This window comes from Pteropus vampyrus, unplaced genomic scaffold, assembly GCF_000151845.1.
Source record: "Pteropus vampyrus isolate Shadow unplaced genomic scaffold, Pvam_2.0 Scaffold206, whole genome shotgun sequence".
In the NCBI taxonomy this organism is placed as follows: Eukaryota; Metazoa; Chordata; class Mammalia; order Chiroptera; family Pteropodidae; genus Pteropus; species Pteropus vampyrus.
Window position 1 is genome coordinate 349,778 of NW_011888987.1, and position 22,112 is coordinate 371,889.

A 22,112-nucleotide genomic window follows, 5' to 3' on the forward strand; every position below is an offset into this window, starting at 1 on the left:
CAAAACTCAAGGCATTATCCCCTGAATGTATCATTTACTAAAGGAGAAATACTAATACCCATCACGCAAAGTTGTTAGGAGCTCAAATCAGATGACATATAATAAAGCATTGGGTAAATGGCTAAACAAATCTTTCTTATTAATTATAATTTTTATCTAAAGTAACTCATGGGTGATGGTGGCCTTAGAAGAAATATTCTACCTACATGACTTTGTAATAGCTGAAAAGTGGAAGACCAACCCCCCCACAAACACCATACAAATGTGTATACACACTATATACATGCACACTAACCTTTATACATATACACACACGTGCACACAGGCACTAACACATACACATCAGTTTTGGGGAAAAATAATAAAGCCAATTGTTGAACTGTTAAACATTTTTATTGTGTAGATTTATAACTTTACAGACATGCAGGATAAAAAAGTGTAAAATATATCAGTAAGCATATAAATTTCAGCAATCTTTTGGACCAACACTCAATCTGCATCTAAGTAGAACAGACATGTCTTGGGATAGGCAGTTTACAGACTGAATCACAAAGCAATTTCCCAAGTGAGTTTCCTTATATAAAGATAAAAATATCTTTACACTTAAAAAAGTATGCAGTATAGTACATTTTCAGTTATGTACACAGTTTAAAAGTAAAACTATGTTCATGCCAGTGTCTGTTTTAAATGCAAAAAATCAAAATATGTAAGATGTTGGTAATTAAAATGTCAGGAAAACTGAAAGGGACAAAAAAAAAAACCAGGCAGAGTCCATCTAACAGGTGTATGAAACTAAAAGTAAAAGCACAACTGAAGGTTAAAAATAAATTCCCCAAGGACAGAATCTTAATATGAGCAGGAGGAATAAAAAGCTTTTAGATGTACCAGGCAGCTTTCTGTATGACTCAGGTTTACAGGTAACTTACATTCCTCAGTTTGAGTTCGGAAGAATTCTAATTTATTCCAGCAAAACTACTCAATCTTTTATTACTGCCTCATCCCCCATCTTCTCTCTGAGCAAAATGATGCTTGGATTAGGTCCAAAGCTCCTGGCAGGGGGAGGGGCCATGTGTCGCAGCATAACAGACGTTTGCAAGTGCTTTACTTTAAAGGGGTCACATTTGCAACAACTCTGACAGTCTCACACAATGGCCTCCATTTTATGAGCCCTTCCCCTGAGGCCCACTGATCAGCTGAAAAGGGAACACAATGTTCAGCCACTAAACCACCCCAATGATGGATTAGTTTGGAGTCAGGAAAGCGTGATTATTCTTGAAAATAAACGAAGTTGAATAGACATGCTGACCTCATTCAGCTGATGAGAGGCAGGGAAAGTTGGCTTCCACTCCTGCCAGCCCAGAGAGGGCTCAGCCCCATTTATTCACCTTACTTCATTTCATGGGGCTGATGTGGATCATACTCCATATGGATAAAGATGTTGCATGATCAAGTGCAGACAGGAACTTCATCCGACTCTATCTCACAGTCAAAAACAAGCATGAAGAACTCGTTAATGTATTTTCTAATTTTGGTCTCTAGGAAGGTTGCTGATCTCATGAAAGCTGACCAGTTGGACCCTATTCGAAAAAGAAACTGTGAAGAACAAGAAGGCACTTGAGGTCTCATTATCTATATAAGAAATATTCTGGCACAGAAAGTATCTCAGGTTAAAATTTCAAGAAGGGTAAGGCATTAGTTGGATCATGTGAAGGCAGAGTATGTTTTCTAATTTGATAAAGATCACTAGATCCCACTGTATCATTAAAGTGGATGGCAGCAATCCACTAACACTTCAGATGGTAAGGGAAGAGTTTGCTTAAAACCAGCCCACATACCTGTACAATTAAGCCTGGAATTCTTCCCTTATCATAAAATGATCATTTTAGAATAGGCATTTGAGGTTGTTGGTTCTTGTTTTTCTTCCTTAGTTCTTCATATTTCTCTCAAATTATCTTTTAACAATAGAGTCATATCTCAGGCAATAAAACAATGATCCACATGTAAATAAAAATGTAAGGAAAACATTTTAAATGAGTTTAAAAAGTTTAGACCACCAAAAAAAAAAAAAGATGAAATAGCTCAGAAGAGATAAATAATAGCTCTGAAAACTGAGAGAATGATTTCTTTTTTTCTGAACCAAGAAAATTCACTTATATATTGTTGCTGTACTAGCAACTTAAAACTTGAAATTGGCACCGAGAAAATTAAAAGGAGAAAAAAAAGAATCGGATATACTTCTATCTTTAAAATGTCATTTATATTTCTTTCTGCATGTTGATACGGATATTGCTGAATATTTTGCCAGTAGCCTCAAAGAGTGGGTCACAGAAGGTGTGGATGCAGATGGAATAGACACGGCTGATGCACTGAATCTCAATCAGGAAACTCTTAATGTACGGTACAACTACCCAGATATGCAGGAAAGAAACAATGGCGAAGTAAATGCCCCAGATGAGTGCCATTGGGATGCCAAAGAGGGCAGACAGCAGGCGATAAAACCAATATTTCGTCACAGTGAAGGTGGTGAAGCTGGCCTTCCAGATGCCGTCGAAACTGTGTGTCCCTTCTGGTTCTGCAATCACATCTTCAAAATCAATCTAAAAGGAATAAGTGACAGAATATGAGCTTCAAATAGAAGAAAAGAAAAAAAAAAACCACTACTGAGCATCCATAAATACATATTAGCTTTTATGTACAGGTTCTGTGTGAGATGCTCGAAGGCACCCAGCAACATCAGCATCCCTTGGAACTTATTGGAAAAGCAGATATTTAGGCCCCACGTTATTGCGTCTCTGGGGGGTGGAATCCAGGGGGAACTTTTAACATGTTCTCCATGTGTTTCTTTACCATGTGAAAGGTTGAAAAGTACTACTCTAGGAGAAACCAAATGGATATGATAAAATTCCTGCCTTTAGATAAATTAGAACATTGTGAGCTGAGAGAACTGAAGAAGTCTGCACAGGATATTTTAGGGTCTTAAGCAGGGCTTGAAAAATGGGGTATGATTTGGAAAGGAAGGAAGAAGGGACCTTGGAAATGGTGTGAGCAAGGCCCCAGGAACAAGGACGGATGATGCAGTGAGTAGGCTGTCATCTTGCAAAAGAAGATACGGTGGTTCAGAGAGGCGAAGGTGACTTGCTAAAGTCAAACATACAATGAAGGTGGGGCCAGAATGCAAACTTGGCCCCTTTCCCAGTAGCATGTTTTCCCACAGTACACATTCACCTAAATGACTAATTCTCAGGAGATTTCATCCCTCTGGAAGGATTTGTATAGACAAAACATAAGATAAAAAAATTACTCCCAGAAGAGTGGGACAGAGCCAGCTCAGCTGCTTGGCATTGGCAGATATACGAAGGGATCTAATGTAGTTTGAAATCCAAATAAGTTGATGCCTGCAAGCCGTGATACAGCCCAGCTCAGGATTAGGGAATGAAAACTTGGGTGAATCCATGGAGCCTCTCATTGCTAAAGAGCCACCTTGGATTCAACACAATAAAACTCTTGGAAAAAGTATATGATGCTTACCAATAGTTAAAGTTTATTTTCTAGGACATTCTGTTTCTTGATCTAGTGTTCAATGTCCTAATAATGTAATATGTAAAAATGGTATGTCCACAATTATGTAAATGAATTAGATAGATTTATTGTCCTTCTAATTTTTTCTTTGCTCCTTTAGATCTAGATTCAGAAATAAACATTAACTTGTGTGTTTTAAAAGGTTGTACGAAACATATGGCAAGTCAGATCAATTCTTTAATGAAGTTTCTGTGCAATTTACTTGTCTATTATGGGGTTTTGTTCTAACACTGCATTTTCCCAAAGCTATTTTTCTTCATTCAAATCTAAGATACTCAAACAATTTTATTTTTTAAAGATGATTTTGTTCTGTAAGAGGATTTGGTGAAACAATTAATTCTCAGGAGCTTTGGTGAAGTCAAAATTAATACACTAGAGCAGGCATTCTTAATTTGAGTCAAAGGATCGGCAATGGTGGCCCATGAATGCTTTGAAATAGGTACCTATGTTTTGAGTGTACAATGGGAGAGGGTCCATTACTTTCATTTGAGAATAAAGAGTCTATCTTCAAAGGAAGTTGGGAAGCACTTTACTGGATCAGGAGATTCCTACTTTTTTACAGAATGGACTTTAAACATATCTGCCTTGAGAAACTTTTCCAACGGAAGAGATAGTTACTGATATTTGTTGACTGGCTATTATGATCATGCACTGTTCTCATTTAACTCACAGTAACTTGGTAATATATTATTCTCATCTTATAGAAAAAAATGTGAGGTTCAAAATGTTAATAAATTGTCCAGGTAGATAAGAGGTGGATTCAAATTTCAAATCTTGTCTGAAAGATACAGACTATTCAATATCACATTGCTTTAAGAAATACTTTAAAAATTTTCTCTAAGGCAGTTATAACATTTCACAATTAAAAGGCACATTAACAAAAAAGAGTTTGCTGAATTTGACCTTACTGATAATTAGAAATTCCTATAGCATGGTGTTTGAGGACAGTGTTATGAGGTCATGTACATCATATACACAATTGGCTATTAGTGAATATCTATGAATATATGCATGTGTGTAAGATTTATTGATAACTTTATTTTTATAAACTTAAATATAAAGGATTTTAATCAATGAATGTGTATAAAATTCTTAAGCTTTAGTTGCTTAGAAAATTTCAGGGTAGCTGATTTTTCAGTGCTTTCCAGAAACTGCCAGTGAGCATGATTTGTCCTTAGTATATTCAATCAGTTAGTTGTTGCTCTAGTTTTGAAAATTTAAGGAGGCCTAACAAATACTAAAAGTACAGCTGAGAAGAAGAAAACAAGGGAGGGTTAAGGAAACACAATGGAGCCAGAAATAAAGCTTAGTTTCTCCCTACTTCCATTTCTACAACAGGAATAGTAATAGATTTTGGTGAAGAGTACATGAAATAATGTATGTAAAGTCGTTAGCATGGAGATAGAACACTGCAATACAGTAAATGCTCAGTAGGTAGAAGCATTAAAAAATTTCTTGCTCTGAGTGACTAAAATTTTTAATAGACAATTGTAATAAGAGGAACTACCAGCTGCAAAGTATATAGTGGCTGTGAATTCAACCCCACCAAAAGAACTAACTTCCATTTGTAATCATCTACCACAACCCTCTGAGATAAATCCCATTACTCCCATTTTGCAGCTGAGGGTAATGTGGTAGGTTAAGAAATCACTCAAGGTTATACAAATGCTAAGAAGCAAAGCTGGAATTTGTCCTACTTCAAATTTGATCTATTTTTACTTATGTATTCCCAGGGTGACAAGCCTTTATAGTAGTCTTACTTGCTTAATTTTCACCCAGATAGATGCGCTTTCTAAAACATTCACATTTTGATTATTAAGAAAATTACTCTTGTTAACAGTTCCATTTTAAGTTAGGACACTTAGTAACGAGGATGCTTTCCATTTTAGGGGCTGGTTGTATTTTCATGGCCCTGCACAGAGTGTTCTCTCAAGTCTGGGCACCCAGCCCAAAACTCTCACTCTAACTGACAGATAAGGAAACTGAGGCACAGAACAATTTAAATGGGCCAGACATTCTCAAGGTCCCAAGTGAATCAGTAGAAAATCTGAAATTAGAACTCTAACTTCCTGATTCCCAGGCCTATGTCCAGCCATGTGCTCCACACTATTTCCCTAGGAAATTTTCCCTTACATCTCTCTCCCCACATCCCTCCACCTAGCCTGTTCATAACTCTAGGCCTCCTGTAAGTCTCTCATTGTCTTCTAAGACATTGACTTGAACAGTATCTCTGTGTGACGTTAGGAGAAATGTCCTTTTCACAGCATGAACACAGACATTTCTGTAAATCTATCCAGGGTGAAGAAAACTGGAGGAAATTGTTAAATAAAATATCCTCATTGCACCTTTTGACATATATTCATAATGTACTGAATCCAAAGAAGTTCTGCTAGTCATCAGTCATTCCATTGAAGGGCAACTCAAAATTCTACATCAATCAAAACACAGTTGCTTCGGCATATTCGTAGATATTTAAAGCTAAAAGGATCCTCAAGGAAATGAAGCCCCACTGGAGATAGAGAAATTGATGGCCACAGCTGTCAGATGACTGAGTCAAGAATATCTTCCCATTTAATGGCAGTTGCAGGATTGGAATTTAGGCTTAGGAGCCATTCTCGCCTCTTCCACTACCTCTTCTGCTACCACCACACATCTTCATTCTGGCTGCTGCATTCCATAGCCAATGCAAAAGGCAGCTAGGCTTGTGTCTGAACTTGAATAGTATCTTGCTCTCAAGAGGTCTTGCAGGTCTGCTGTTCAATAAATGTTGATATCTCTCTTTGACAATCCCCATTGTACTCATTATCCCCATGCATCATCAGTTTGATTTAGCCCTCATCAAAACTACCACTCTGGAATTCCATTTCCTCAGGGATTCACTCTTCTTATCCCTCACAGGAGGGCAGGCTTTGACTGGAGCAGAACTTTACCTACTCATTTAGATTTGGAGCAGAACAGGAATTAGAGATTTGCTTTAAAAACAAAAATAAACAGAAACAAGAGATGTAGGTGAGATTGAGCTGCTGCTCCAAGAACTGATTTTCTGTTCTGTAATTTACAGAACAAGTTGTCCTTATGACAAGAACCATTATGCAGACCTCAAGATCAAAGGCATAAATGTGCTTCAGTGATTTTTCTGTGTCTTAATAGATGCTTTAAAAGGAGTCAACAGTTTATATTACTAGATTGTTATAAATGACATTAAATACCTTTGTGCAACATTGACTTATGAGGCTACAGTTTCGGAAACATAAGTCAACAAAAATCTAGCAGATGTCAGGAAAAGCAATCTGTCTTTCGTTTTGATAATACTGGGCTAATGCAGTAAATCTCAGAAGATTACATCTTATTAAATATATCTTATGGCGATATTTTAAAAACATTTTATATGTACACAGGATTAAAAAAATACGGGGTCATTTTTTGTCTCAAAATCTGGACTTTCTATTTCTGAATAAGAAATTTTTAAGAAGGAAACTTTAAGTACATTTAAGATTTTATAAGCAATGATGCTTGCATATTCTGTTTCTGTGGGAAAATATCTTTTTAGATTCGTAAGTGGAAATTGTGCTTGTATTAGATACATAGAACACATAAATAACAACACAGATGTTTATAGCAAACTCATGTGTTGCCTGCTCAATATCCACAGTCCTACATCTCTGCCTGCAGAATCTTCATTATCCAGATAATAGTAATAATTCTTTGATCTCAGAGATAAATTATGGTTTGTTTAGATTGCTGTGGTAATGTTAGTCTACTTGATGAGTGATTGGTTTATGGTAGACACATGACTCCGTCTGACCAATGAGATCTAAGTGGAAATCTACTGGACGTGGCTTTAAGGAAAGCTTTATCTTCCTTATAAAAAAAGACAGAGATATATGATGCTGTCCTTTTCCCCTTTCATCCTACTTAGGATATGATATGTAGCCTTAATGTAGAGAAGTCATCTTGTGACCATGAAATGATATGCATGATTAAAAGGCCAAGAAAATAGAAGATGCTGCTTTTGCCATTATCAGGCTGTAAAAACAATGCTAGTAGCTGTCCATCTCTAGACTTTACTTCAGATTTTTAGTTACCTGTAGCAGAAAACATTCCTAAGTGATAAAGTAACTAAACACTTTCCTGTTGGTTGACATAGTAGGTGTATATTTCCTTATTTAGAAACCTGAGTTCAATGTCTAACTTCAATGTAACTTCCCAATACTATTGGATTTTATTCCAGAATATGCTGCCTAACCCGTATCAGAAAATATTTGCTTTACATTAACATTTAGTTTTAGCAAAAAATAAAAAAATAAAAAAAATAAATAGGATTATAAATTGATCATGAAAGAAACGCATGAATGTATTCTATGTAGATAACACCTATGATGGCTCCCCATGATTCTCCCCTCCCCTACTTGCTGGTATACCTGCCCTGTTTAATGCTCTCCCCTTGAGTGTGGGCTGGACTTAGTGATTTGCTTTTAAATAAAACATGACAAAAGTGATGCGGCGTTACTTCCAACCAAGATCAGGTTATAAAAGACCATCCATCTTGCTTCCTTTTTTGGCTCTCTTCTTACTTGCTTTACTGGAAGCCAGCTGCCACGTTGTGAGTTGTCTTGTGGAGAAACTGAAGGAGGAATCTGGCCAACAACCATGAGAAACTGAGGTCCTCTGTCCAACAGTCTGGGAAGAACTGAAACTTGCCATTGGCCATGTGTGTGAGCTTGTAAGTGGGTCTCTCCCAGTTAGCTCTTGAGATGTCTCCAGTACTGACAGCTGGATTGCAGCTTCTGAGAGGCCCTGAGTCAGAACCACTCAGCTAAGTCATACCTAAATTCCTGACACACTGTAACATGATAAATGTTTGTTCTTTCAAGCCACGAAATTTTGGGTTAATTCGTTATGCAGCTATAGGAAACTAATACAATTACAAAACAACCACCTTCATTTTGATTATCATTTCTTATTTTCTATTTTATTGTTCTCTTCTACTAGTTAATTCAGTTTCCATGTTTATAGAAATGTATATATAAATACCCAGTTATTTGATTCTAGGCAAAGTCCAGAAATGTTTGAGAAGAAAATACAACCTATTCAACTTTCTACAATTCATGTTAAATAAAACTTTAGAAAAGTTTTAGGGTATGGATAGTACAATCGGCTCATATATGTAAAGCAACTTGGTTTTATAACGAGATATGCAGCAAAGACTAAGACCCAGCTCCATCTAAAAAACCTGTCACTGAATCTGGACTCTTGATTATAATGCACTAACACAGGGGTCCTCAGTTCTCAGGGGTTCTCTGTAGGGGCAGTGTGACAACGAATTCAACTGTGGGAGTGGGCATGGAGTGCTTGCTAGAATGCAGATGCTCAGGCTCCATTTCAGATTCAGATCAGACTCTCTGAGGTGGGGCTTGGGGAATCTGTAGTTTAAACAAGATTTCTCTTTTTTTTCTCAAGCAAAAGACCAGGGGATGCCATGCTCCATTTGGATTTAATGACAGCTCCTTTTTGTCTATGCCTCTCTTTTCCCTCCATGCCTTGAAGCCCTGTTTCACTTCCTGCTTCTTTCTGGGAACGCCTCATGTGCTGGATGACATCTGGAAGTTGGTGGATAATGAATGGAAATCTCTTTGCAAAGCTTTTCCTAATTTAAGCCTATAAATATGTATTACTGGACAAGGGTGAATGAGTATTGTTTATTATGAAAAACACAGAAACTGGCAATAGAAATCCTGATTTATTTTCATGATTCTAAACCCAGTTTAAACAAATGCAAGTTTTAAGAAATGAAATATGCACTTCTAAAATCCTAATGTATGCACCAAACCCAGTGGGACAGAAAGAGGGTTTAGACTAATTTCAAATTCCCTTCACTGTTCTCACTCATCTTCCCAACATGTTGAGCGGCCTTTGAAGTCAATGGATTAAATGTTGTGTGTGAGTGTATGAGTGTAGAGAACTAGCACAGTGAAATGTTACCAGAACACAGAAACTTTGCTCTAATGCCCATGTGTTTTGTCAAGGGCAAGGGCAAATACCCACGTGTTTACTGGGCCAAACTGGCACCAATAGGGGAAAAGGCTGCAGTGTTGTTACAGCCCTGACAGAAAAGAAGTGACCTGGATTGTGTTGTAATGTCTGCAATTACTTAGATTCCCAGAGGATCCACACGCAGCCCTAGGAAACATGTAAACTAGGGCGGAGATACTGACATGTTTGGGCTGCCTCGAAGTGGTAGGTACTAGGCAACTTACCATGCGCAAGAACATAGGATTGTCCCTTGGGGAGGAAGGAAGGGGGACACTGTTAATCAGGGTTTTAATCTGGAGGGGGTAAAAAATGGATATTTACCTACCTCTGTGAGCAAGAGGGTTGGGGTGTGTGTGGGGGGGTGGGGGTGTATGCAGGGGATCTGCAGTTCCTGGCCTGGGCCTCCAGATAGAACCTTTGAGCCTGTCCCTTTGGACTTGTTGCTTTCCAGACAATATGGAGGCCTCAGAATAATAATATTTTACATTTATAGGGCCCTATTTCACTCATCTCTTTCTTTTCACAAAGTCGTGAAGTTCTAGGTTATCTTTGTAATAAGAATGGAAAATAGTCTTCTATTTTCTCACTAAGGAAAAGTCACTTAACTAATAAATGACAGGACCAAACCAGAGTTTAGGGCAGGTCTGTGCTTCTTGCACCCATCTTGGTATCCTCCACAATACCTAGTAGTACTAGGCACACATTAATTAGCAAAAAATATTTCTTCAATATGAATAATACTTTAAAGGAGCTATAAGTATCCACTGAAAGGATGTAGGCATATATAACATTTCACTAATCATCATATTATCTTCTATGAATTCTTTGCCTAGTATCACAAGTATATTTTAATTAATTAATTTTTTCTTATCTCATTTTGTTTAAAATGATCTTCTTATTCACCATAACTCTATAATACCATGACCATTCTGACCAAAATGAAGTGGAGGGTTGGTTATCATTGGGGTGATTTCAGCAATGCAGAGAGCCCACAGAAGGAGATATTCAAATCAGAAGTCTTCACCTTTAAGGAAAAATGACTTAGAAAATACTGATTAAAGCATGTTTTGCTTGGTTAGGTTTTGCCCCAATGATCTGAATAACTACAGTTGTGTAGACCTGGCCCCAGAGCAGGGGGCACACACTGGAGAATGAGGAGGAGCCTCCAAGAGGAAGCAGGGGTGGAAGCAGAGGAGCAGCCTGGCCCTGTCCTGCAGGGGACCAGCGGCAAAGTGCCCCAGCGGGAAAGGGTAGGGTCAAGAGAGTAAATTTGTTCTTTGGTGCCTCTAGTCGACACTTTTCTCATTGTGTGTGTGTGTGTGTGCATGCACACATGCATGCACGTGTGTATGTATGTCCCCACTGCAGGAAAGGAGGCCTACAAGTAATTTGTACTTTAGAATGAATTTAGGTGACTATTTTCTTTCTTGGTAGGAGTGCAGGTGGATGCACAGAGCAAGGCAGAGCATCTTTGCCAATTGTTTTTTATGCATCATTAATGGATTCAGGTGTTGAGGGGGCAGATAGATTCTGAGGCAGACTTTTCACAGAGGACTTGGAATAGCAATAATTTATATTATGGGCACTATATACCTTAAGGGGTCACATTACATCCTGTATATGAAGACCTACAAGGCAGATGTTATTTCCTCCATTTTATAGACGAGGAGACTGAGCTTCTGGGAGATTATAATCAGCGATTGGACCAAACCAGGATTTAAGTCTCTTGGTTCTTCGTTCAGTTTCTCCTGCCATCACACCACCCTCTTTAACCCCACACCAAAGTCCATTCTGTTTATTCAAACCTGCTCAAACAGTCACATAGGGATTTCTGAATCCACATGCACTGGTTGCTCTCCCTTGCCTGCACCCAAACTTTCCATCCAAACTAGTAGATAATGCTTCCCCTGACAGCAAATAACCATTTCCATCAGGAAAGGGTGTGTGATACAAGTAAGAGGATGCAGCTGGCCTTCTTCCGCTGTCAGACTATGTTCAATGTTATTCTCACTCTCCGGCAACCGAGCTTCTCTCTGGCCAGGAACCCTGGGTCATTTGACTGACCGGGGTCCCCACTGCTTTCTCATCTCTCCCTGGCTTTTCCTGGTTTATCATAAAACTGTTACTTTTCCTTATTCCATTCCTTTAGGGCCAGTGGTTCTCAAACATTAATAAACTGAAGAATTTTCTGGGGATGTTTGTTAAAATGAAGATTCCTGAGGTTCTGTATCATGTTCTGAGGGTAGCATCCAGGTATCTGTACCTTCTCCCCCCATTTTGATGCAAGTGGTCTGGGGAGGGCACTTTGAGAAACAAAAGCTGCCATAAGTATCATTCTCTGCTGGATGAGAGGACCTGATGGGCATGATAATAAGTTAGTTACTGTTTTGCCCTCTACTTTTGGAAAGCAATATAGTGACCTGGTTGAAAGCAATATGGTGACCTGGTTGGTGACTGGGTTTGAATCCCAGCTTTGCTGTATTATCCCACATATGCCACTGAACTTCTCTGTGCCTTTGTTTCCAATCTGTAAAATGCAGGTATAATAATACTTATAGAACAGTGAGAAAATGTCAGAGATTTCAGTAACAGTGTCAGGAGGACAGAGGAGATGTTTTGGAAAAGGAGAAGCTCTTGGCATTCTTGAAACCATTCAGGTCGCTGCTTTTTTTGCATTTTGCCATTAAGCGAGCTAGCAGGATTAGCTCATCTCTAGCAAGTGCGTCAGCCTTCAGGAGTTTATTACAAACATGAGGCACACAGTGACCAAGTATGCCCTGGGGAGAAGATGCCTCAGCTGACTGAGCACCTGGATATGCCAGAAAGTGGCACTAACACCAACTTGATGGAACTCTCTTTACTTTGGATTAATTCTCTTTTGCTTTATTTTTTCTTTTCTTTCATTTGAAGGTAACCAACAGGTTTCTCCTTCTTTTGTTCTTCTTAGAAAAGAGTATCAATTATCCTAGGGTTTGTTTTATACTTCGAAAATTTAAGCTAAATTTTCCTATTTTGACAGTAAAGATATACATTCCTAGTTTACCTCCTGTTATGCATTGAATTGAATCTCCCTTCAAAAGATATATTGAAGGCCTAATCCCCTGCATCTTAGAATGTGACCTTTTCTGGAACTGGTCTTACAGATGTGATTAGGATGAGGTCATACTGGAGCAAGGTTGGCCCCTTATCCAATGTGTCAGGAGTCTTTACGAGAAGATGGAAATGTGAAGGCACAAAGGGGGAGGGCCGTGTGACTAGAGTTGTGCCACTGCAAGCCAAGGCATGCCAAAGATTACTGCAGAGCCCCAGGAACGAGGTAGAGACAAGGAAGGGTTCCCCTGCAGGCTTCCGAGGAAGCATGGCCCTGCTGACACATCGATTTTGAATTTCTAGCCTCCAGAACTGTGAGACTATAAATTTCTATCACTTTAAGCCACTTGGTTTGTGAACCTTTTTAACGCAGTCCTAGGAAATGAATATGTATACATCCCTTTGAAATCGCTAGAAACTATCCTGATGAATGAAATGATAGCAGGGTTCCAGAGCATTTTCACACCTCCTTGAGTAGGCTGCCCACATTTTCTTATGGGGCTCTTGGATGGGAACATAAAAGCACATTTGGTGTACGTGAGACTAGCTGGCCATGAGCCTTCTTTAAGAACCTGGAACCATCTCTCTTGTCCACATGGCATCACATTTTCATTATTACAAAAAGCACCTAGATGAAGATGGCTCAGTACAAAGCAGGCTGCATATCTTTTGATACTTTTTTCAGATCTTCAGGCTTCTGGTATCAATTTGGTAGCACTTCTTGACATTGAGTGATATCAAATAAGTGATATGAAATAGTGAAAAGTGTAAAAATAGGCCACACAAGGGCTAGCAACAGGAGCATTGAACTTGAACAGGGAGGAGCAGTGTTTGGGGGCACTTATGTTGCCATCCTTGAGGAAAAATAACTACAGCCTTTCCAAGTGTTGAGAGTTCTCTTCCCAAATAGAAAAGTTCTGCAGTGTTTAATGCATGGAAACCTTATTTTATCCAAATATACAATTATAAAGATTCATCGAGAGGCCTTACTCGCTCACAAAATTCTGTGTTTACAGTTGGGAGTTTGTTATTCTTTAAACTTCTAGGTGTGTCATGGGACAAATATGAATGATTACTGCACTCAAGAAAATAAAAGCTTTTTCCATTCTATCAGAGACACAAGAAACAAAACGTCTTCACCATTTGCAGGCTATCCATTGGTCCACACAGACATTTGTTTAAACCAACACTTTTAAACACTGTTAACTTCTTTTCAGTTTCCCAAGTTCACTTCCTGATGGCAGAAGTTGTTTCCTACCATTCAGTTAAGTCGCACTAGGGTTACTAATAGCTTTCGTCTTACCTCACTGCTAGAATATTTTTCCTTCCAGTGCTTTGACTCTGTTTATTAAACAGATAGAAAATGAATGAAATAAATCTCTGCAGGTTTGAACGTTGCTTGGCAAGTGAGGAAAAGGATCTACACCAGGGTTCTTGTAAGGTCTAAGCAAGGATAATCATTGCCCATTATGTGTCTCTCAAGACACGGCCCCCACCCCTACCACAGGGTTCCTCATCTGGGCACTATTGGCATTTTGTTGTTAGGGTCACTGTGGGGGTACTGTCCTGTGCACTGTAGCATCCCGTTTCTCTACTCACCAGATGCCAGCAGCACCTTCTAAATTATGTCCAGACATTGCCGAACGTTCCTTAGGGAGAGGGGAAGTTATCCTCGGTTGAAAACTGCTGTTATAGAAACTCAAATATAATACAATGAGATAGGACATGAAATTTAGAAATATTTATAGCCTAGAATGCTTGCTTACTATATTGCAAGAAGTTTTTATTTGTAGTACTGTGGCCTCGTAAGTTCATTCATTCATTCGTTCAGTATTTATGAAGCAACTACTTTTTGAAGATGGAATAAATGAAATGAGAAAACATATCTGGGACAGGACTGATAAGCTGGCTCTGTGTGATTTGGAAAGGGGACAGTGCCTCTGGCTGCTCAGGTTCACTCAGTAATCATAACCGAGGAGGTGCGGTGTCCTTCCACGGTGTACTCCTTTATTTTTAAGATAATAGAGGGAGTTACTTTCTTACACCTCACCAGGTCACTAACCTCTTAAATTTAGACTGGAATCTTGAATAATTTTTCCTAGGACAAAGGCTCAAGGCCTTTCCTGCTTTGAGGCCTTCCTACTCGAGGCTGGTTTTGCTTGGAACACGTCCTCCATCGCTCTTCACTTGACTAACTCTCAGTTATTCATAATATCTTAACCTAAATGTTCTTTCTTCAAAGACTTCTTTCTGGTCCCCACCCTTCTTCTCACCTGGATGTTTTTTCTATCCGCCCTATCACACACATTTAATGGTATGCGTGTGTGTGTGTGTGTGTGTGTGTGTGTTTTCTGCTACTAGACTCTATGCTTCTTGGAAGGTATTCAATTAATATTTGTTGAATGAATGAATGAATGAATGAATGCTATCATTTGCTAAGATATTTCTTCTATTTAAAAGAGCACCAACCTGATAATATCTCCTTTAAGAAAGTTCTGAATGTGTTATTATCCAGCTGAAGGGTTACTAATTGCATTCATTGATTGCAATCATTTATTCTAACCCAGTCACAGTAATATTGGTAAAAGAGTGAACAAAAGGTGACAGGGAAGACTGATAATTCCGTTTCTGCTTACCATGAAATTCCGGTTAAAACTACAAATTTTGACATAGCTTTGTTTAGGGAGCTGATGAGTTCCCTAAGAATGTTCAGGTGGTCTGGAATTCAAATAACTTTATGTTTACCCTCAGAATGATACAGCTGGGGTGCTAAGTGATGGGATTAAAACCATACAGGTCCCTCACTGCTAAACTTTATAAGGGTCAGAGAAACACAAACTCTTTATAGCTGGGTAATGGGAAAATCTGATTCAAATTAATAGTGCTTCTGCCCTTTAGTTCTTAGTCATCTGATCCTATTGCTCACAGATGGCCTGTTAAAAGAACTTCAGAAATGTGGCCACATGAACTAGGTGAATTTGACAACTGTCAGCACTCAGAAAGTCTAAGCATATTCTTTTTAGCTAGACCTCTTTAAGACCATTGGGCTAACTAAAGTTGCAAGTAATTATGCACTTCTCTGTTATATGAACTAAGGAATTGGTTGGTTATAAAAAAAAAATTACTGAAAGCTTGTAACCAACTTTGGAACTGATTTTCTGATCCATCTCGGAACACAAACAGCCAATTTGGAGGCAATGGCAGTAAAAGGGAAGACCACAGAGTTCTGAGCCCAGACGAGAAGGGAAAATGAACTCCAGCTCTTGATCTTCAGCACTAAATGTTTATTTGAGGTATATTTGCAGTCAGCATGCCATCTGTTGATAGTTTGGTATTTCAAAGATGATTTAAGTCCCATAGCCTGAATATTAAGAGTGAGAATGACAATTGGTAAAGTCTAGGAAGATCTTTTATAGGCTTCTATTCTTTTATGAATACTAGTCAATCAAAATCAAAGATTTTAGAAATAAAAGTGACTTAGAGATCTTTAATTTCAAGTTCTTGTTTGCTCTAGATGGAGAAACTGCTGTCTAGATGGTACAAGTGACTTTTCCAAGGCCCAAATAAGACTCAGCATCAGTGTCCAGGAGACTTACTCTGTTCTGAGTGACTGGCATCAGAAAGCACTTCTCAGTGACTTGGGGGCCTCTCCTCTCTGCCAGGCACTGGATAAATGAAGGATGCCTGCCTGTTCCTAGGTCCAGTGAAGCTTCTTGTGGCCACTGGCAACACAGGAATTTTGTTGTACCATTTGGAAAAAATAATGCATGTTGTCAGTTCCATTCCTAGTATGTCTGAGCCATGAACCCAGGTAGAAAAAAGGGGATGGAAATGACATTCTGACACCAGTTGATTTTCCTCTTGGGGAATAAAAAGGGTGAGGAAAGGAAAGGGGAAAACGACAAGATTAGATTACCTAAGTGACATGTGATTTATACCTACATACGAAGTCCAATACAGTTGCTACAGTAGAGTTCCAGAAAGTATTTTTGTAATAGGAATTCGAGTGACAAATATCATTTTTCAATAACATGCTAAGGACTCTCCTAAATGAGGACATAGAGAAGCATTAATTTTCTCACTGTGCCCTTATGGTCCTAAAAGTTTTATCATGGTACAGTTTTATTATTAAGAAATTCTGAGAGTCTAAATGAGACTCAATTCCGGCTGTACATTACCATTGCCTGGGGAGCTTTGAAAAAAGAAAAATAATAATACACAGGCTTGGGCCCCATCATAGACCAATTCAATCAAAATTTCTAGGAATGGGGTGTGCACAACAGTATTTTTAAACATTCCCCAGATGATTTGCAGCCAGGGTACAGAACCACTGGTCTAAAGTAACCAAACAGCCACCCTTTACAGAAACCACACTCTCTCATGAGTTTAAATCACAATAGGGGTTTATACAAGCTGCAAAATTGTGTGAATATGCAACGCGTAGGAGGGAGTGGATGGGCAGGCTTGCCAAAAAGATAATGTTTCATACTGACCTTTTGGTACATACAATGCATGCATTTTGCAGTGTTCTACTTTCAGATGTTTACCACCCGCATTCTCAACCACTGTTAAGTTGCCACAGCAACTTCTCTTTGCCCCCAGACAAACTAGGTATCCTGCTGGAATAGAGAAGAGTGTTCATACGTACACCTATGCTTAATTATGAGGCTGTGCGTCAATGTTGTCATACACTAAATTGTAATTGTAGTGGTAGAAGGATTGGAGAAGTTACACAGGCAAGTAAGGAATTTAACACACAACTATTATAAAATAACCCCTTGTGACACCTTCCTAAAATTAACTACTCATTCATTACTTGATATTTCTTCTCCCATGTAAATTAACACTTAAAAGAAAAAAAAACAAAAAAACTACTAAGCGTACACCTTTTCCTCCTTTTTCCTTGTCTGGATGGTGATTGTGTCTTAGCAGTATTTTTCTTGCAAGTCTCATAATAACCAGGCAAAACCAAAGGCAGTTGTCATTCCATGTTACCTTCCATCTCTTCTAACAAATCATCCAGCCAAAACAGTCTCTTCCCAGCCACACCTGAGGGGTCTCTTTCTTCCCTTTTCTCCTTCCTTTAGCTCTTCCCTAGGATCTTTCCAGCATCTTTACCTCCCTCATAAGATCTAACCAGGAATTCATTCTTAATAAGTCTAATCACTAACAAATAAAGTAGAGAATCTTGTTTATGACATTTCTCTTTTCGATTCCATTCGTATGCTTCCTTTAAAATATTATTAAATTATTGAGATGTTTAATATTTAGGAACAATTGGCAGACTTAGTTTGGGTACCTTATATTCCTAGGGGGTATGGAGTGTGGTGGGTGCATTTAAGAGCAAGTTTACAGTAATGATTTTCACTCTGGAGAACTTGGTCCCTTGGAGGGTGTGGAATTATTACAAGGGATTCCATATCCATTATGCTCACCAAACATTTTGGTTTTCCACATCACAAGCTCCCATGGAAATGACAACCTTTTCCTGATATTTTCTTATTTTTTACATATTTACCTATTTGTTTTCCTACTATTTCTACATTTTGTTTCTGCTTGTAAAACATATCTTACTTTGTATTGGTCTTTATCTTATTTTTATGGGCTATTTGTAATTTGTCAAAATCACTTTGATGTTATTTTTATCACAGATGCTAACAAGGTCATTGTAATTGGCGTCATTTGTAAGTTGAGAGTCCTCTTAACTTATTCATTCTAGTCATTGATAAAATATAACTGTGCAAGGACTGCGTTCCTGGCTGTATGTCAGATACCAATCACACCTAAAATTCACATTACACATCATCACCCTTTTCTTTTGGCTACTTCCTGCTCCTACCTATTCTTAACTGAATAATGATCCTGATTTCCTATATTTAGCTTGTTGATAAGGAAACAATTGGGGGTCAAAGTGACAAATCTTAACTTTTGTACATATTACAATAAATCCACCTCCTATCACAGGAGATGAGAAAAAGAAACACATCTGAAAAGGGAGCTAATAATTCACTTGGCACAGATATCAATAATAAAATGAGTGATGTCTAACCCCTTCGAGACACACTTAAGTATTTGCCTGTTTTGTTTTATTTTTCTTGAGGAGACATCTGAGATCTATGGGAGACCACCTCTGAGGTACAAAGAAACATCTCTGCAGTTGGAAAAGTGGATTAATGGTCGCCACCTCCCAGTGAGTAAAACCTCAGAGCTCCAGAGCTCCGTGTACTTAACATCTAGACGTCGTAAAGCCAAAAAGAAAGAAGAAGCGTGGAAAGTTTTGGATTTTTCCCTCTGACTGTCTCCTGACCTAGTCATTCCTCTGCCATTTGCCATTGCCTAGGGGCACACGGCAGGGGTAGGGGTTGGGGTGGGGTGGGGTCTTACTGGGGACTTCTCATGCGGCCTGCCCTGGCCCCTTGATACCTAGGAGGTTAGCCTTATCCTTTAGGCCCCGAGATGCCACAGCCTGCTTACTGAAAGCCTTGGGAGACACATTATGTGTGTCGTCCTCAAACTGGAAATTAAAACAAAAATCTTAATGTGTACACATAATAGAAGATGTTATCTCTTTATCTTAGTAAACAGAGTGAATGTTTTGGATTTCTTTATTAATTATTTTGACTTTTTTTTTCTTACAAGATTTTAAATGTGGCTTTTATAGAGAAAAGGGGCAAAGGAAGACACCGTTTTTTTGCTCACAGGAGACCTTCGGTTACTTACATAAGAGTTCAGATTTTTTTCAGCAGATTCCATTTGGCGTCCATTTCCTGACTACAGACTCAGTTGGGGCCCTGGGGTGGGCGGTGGATGGCTTTCAGGGATTCAGGCATGAAGTGAGAAGAGAAATGAGGAAAGAGAAGCAGAATACTCAGAAGGCTTTGATACAGGCTAAAATAGAAATAAAAACAAAATGTGGTAGAAGCCAAGAGGAGAGAAGACCATTTCTGATAAAGGCGGTCAAGGAAAGGTGACAGAAGCCCAGATAACCTGAGGCGAGCCTTGGCAGGTGGCCGCGGCTGTCAGTTATGCAGCAGGGCTCGTGGCATTCTCCTTGCCTGGTGTGGAGTCAGTGCTTCCTAAATAGTTGTTGAATGGCCTTTCTGGGGAGCACATTGTCTGAAAATGACTCCAATTCCTACTTTTATAACTAGAGTAGCAGACTGGCTTACCAAAAACAGTTGAGTGAACTGGTAGTTATGAACTGTTCTGGACAAATCATTTTTTTTCCCTACTAAAAAGCCTGGTGTTCAGGAGCAGGTGAGGAAGAGAGCTCTGTTGGCCTAACCAGAATAATTGGCGATGAAAGCCAATGAATGCAATTCTATTTCCTTGACATATTCTGATATGCCCATTTCCAGCTATATTTATTATTGCGAATGTACAGAAAGTATAGGCAAGCAGTGAGCCATGATTTAATTGTTCTTCTGAGAGATTAATGGTGCCTTGTAAAATGCACTATTAAGTCTGTTCCTTACTTCTGGCATTTGTTTTTGAGAACAAATACGTAATTACTAGGGAGGAAGTCTCAGAGAAACCACTTTCAGGATTGAATAGGCATTCCTTCCACTAGCATAAGACTAAGATTTTTCTCAATTGTTTCCTATTTTTACAGTGTACTGCTGTAATGGCACAAAAGTCTGTAGAAAACCAACAGGCAAACCAAAAGCCTTTAAAAAAGCTGTAAATGCAAAGTTCCTATGAGGCCTTGCTTCTTTCTCTGACATCCTACCTCTCCTGCACATTCAGGCAGGACCAGCTGCACCCCATGGCACTGTGGCCATCCTGGGCAGACAGAGTGCTTTAAAGACTCAGGAGATTCAACGCAAACCAGAATTGAAGCTTGTCTGGTTCTGAGAGTGTATTCTACTTCTAATCACTGAGACCATGCCCCCACTTCGTACCTCACTTTTGGTCTTTGGGACTTGACCATCCCTGCCTTGTTCAGAACTCACCCAGACTGCACACTTCCTAAGGTCTGGGGTTTTACCTTCATCTTTACATTGGTCCTTCTCTCCTTTCTCCAACCCACTGCCAGGACCTAGAATCTGATCTTAGAACTATAGGCTCATCATTCTGAAAACAGACTTCTGGAATTCCTCTTGCCAAACGATGCCCACCTGCTGTTGAAATACAGTCATCTTTTCGGCACAATAGTGACATCACTGTCTGCTTGGGTCATGGCCAATTATTACAGAGAGGCACTGGAGCACGTACTTAAGAACCTGGGCCCTGGGTCCTCACTATCTGGGTTCTAACTCTGACCTTACCACCTCCTACCTATGTAATCCTGAGCAAATGGCTAAGCCTGAGTTTCTTTATCTGCAAAATGAATATGATGGTGGGTAATAATAATAGCACCCTCTTCAAAGGGCCATTGGAGGAGTAAGTAATCTGTACCACTGAGCTAGCCTGTAGGAAGTGGTGGAGGAAACAGACCCTCTCCTGTTTCTCCCCTACCTGTACATTTAGCACCCCTTGGTTTCATCCATTGCACTGAAGTTAGGCCTTTCTATTAATATAGGCCATATGTCATCAGGTCAATTTGTGGCCTAAAATTGCCTAGGTGGGTCACTGTGGTCCACAAGGGAACAAATGCCTTGGCTGGGCACAAAAACACTGATGATAAATGGCTCCTGCTTATGTCCTTTATTCTGGCCACGCTGACCTGCCACTGGTCTCCAGAGAATGCCAGTTACTCTCAGGTCTCTGGGCCTTTGCTCCAGCTGTTCCCTCTACTACAGGGGTCCCCAGCCCCGCCCCCGCCCTGCCCCCGGGCCGCAGACGGTACTGGTCTGTGGCCTGTTAGGAACCAGGCTACACAGCAGGAGGTGAGCAGCAGGCAAGCAAGCAAAGCTTCAACTGTATTTGCAGCCTCTCCCCAGCACTTAGCATCACTGCCTCAGCTCCACCTCAGATCATCAGGCAGTAGATTCGCATAGGAGCACCAGTCCCTGGTGCCAAAAAAGTTGGGGACTGCTGCTCTAACTGGATCCCTTTTACTGTCTCTAGTGTCTGGTGAACACATGTTTGGCTTTGGAGACTGCTGAGAATTCTCTGCTTTGTGCCCAGTTGTGGCCCGTCCCTTAGTTACATGACCTCACTCAGATTCGTTACATATGGGCTTCCCCATTAAACTCTAAACCCCTTGGGGGCAGAAGCATTGAGTTAATAGTCAATGCCTGAACCTGAGTGCATCACCAGACATGGCAGCACTGTGTAAAGCAACGGATGCAGGGATCCTGAAGTTGGGATGTGCAAAGCTCGGTCCGGCACAGAGTGAGTGGCAGGGCAGAGAGAAGGAGCCTTGCGATTTTTTGCTTCTTTTCCTCCCAATCTTACTTTCTCACTACTTGAGAAAATAGTCCAGAAATAGGCATCTTTTCCAGTTCATCGTCGTAAATGAGAAAATG

The 22,112-nt window shown here is 39.6% G+C and overlaps 1 protein-coding gene across 3 annotated transcripts in view; it reads right to left on the reverse strand.

Moving 5' to 3' along the window:
* Positions 1-374: 374 nt before the first annotated feature.
* The window catches only part of CAV1 (caveolin 1), a 31,440-nt gene continuing 9,702 nt past the window's right edge, over positions 375-22,112 (reverse strand). For all 3 annotated transcript variants that reach the window (XM_011372393.1, XM_011372394.2, XM_011372395.2), the window contains exon 3: positions 375-2,597. In XM_011372393.1, the coding sequence (XP_011370695.1) occupies positions 2,256-2,597 (342 nt within the window). In that variant the 3' untranslated portion in view covers positions 375-2,255. The remainder of the gene's footprint in view (positions 2,598-22,112) is intronic.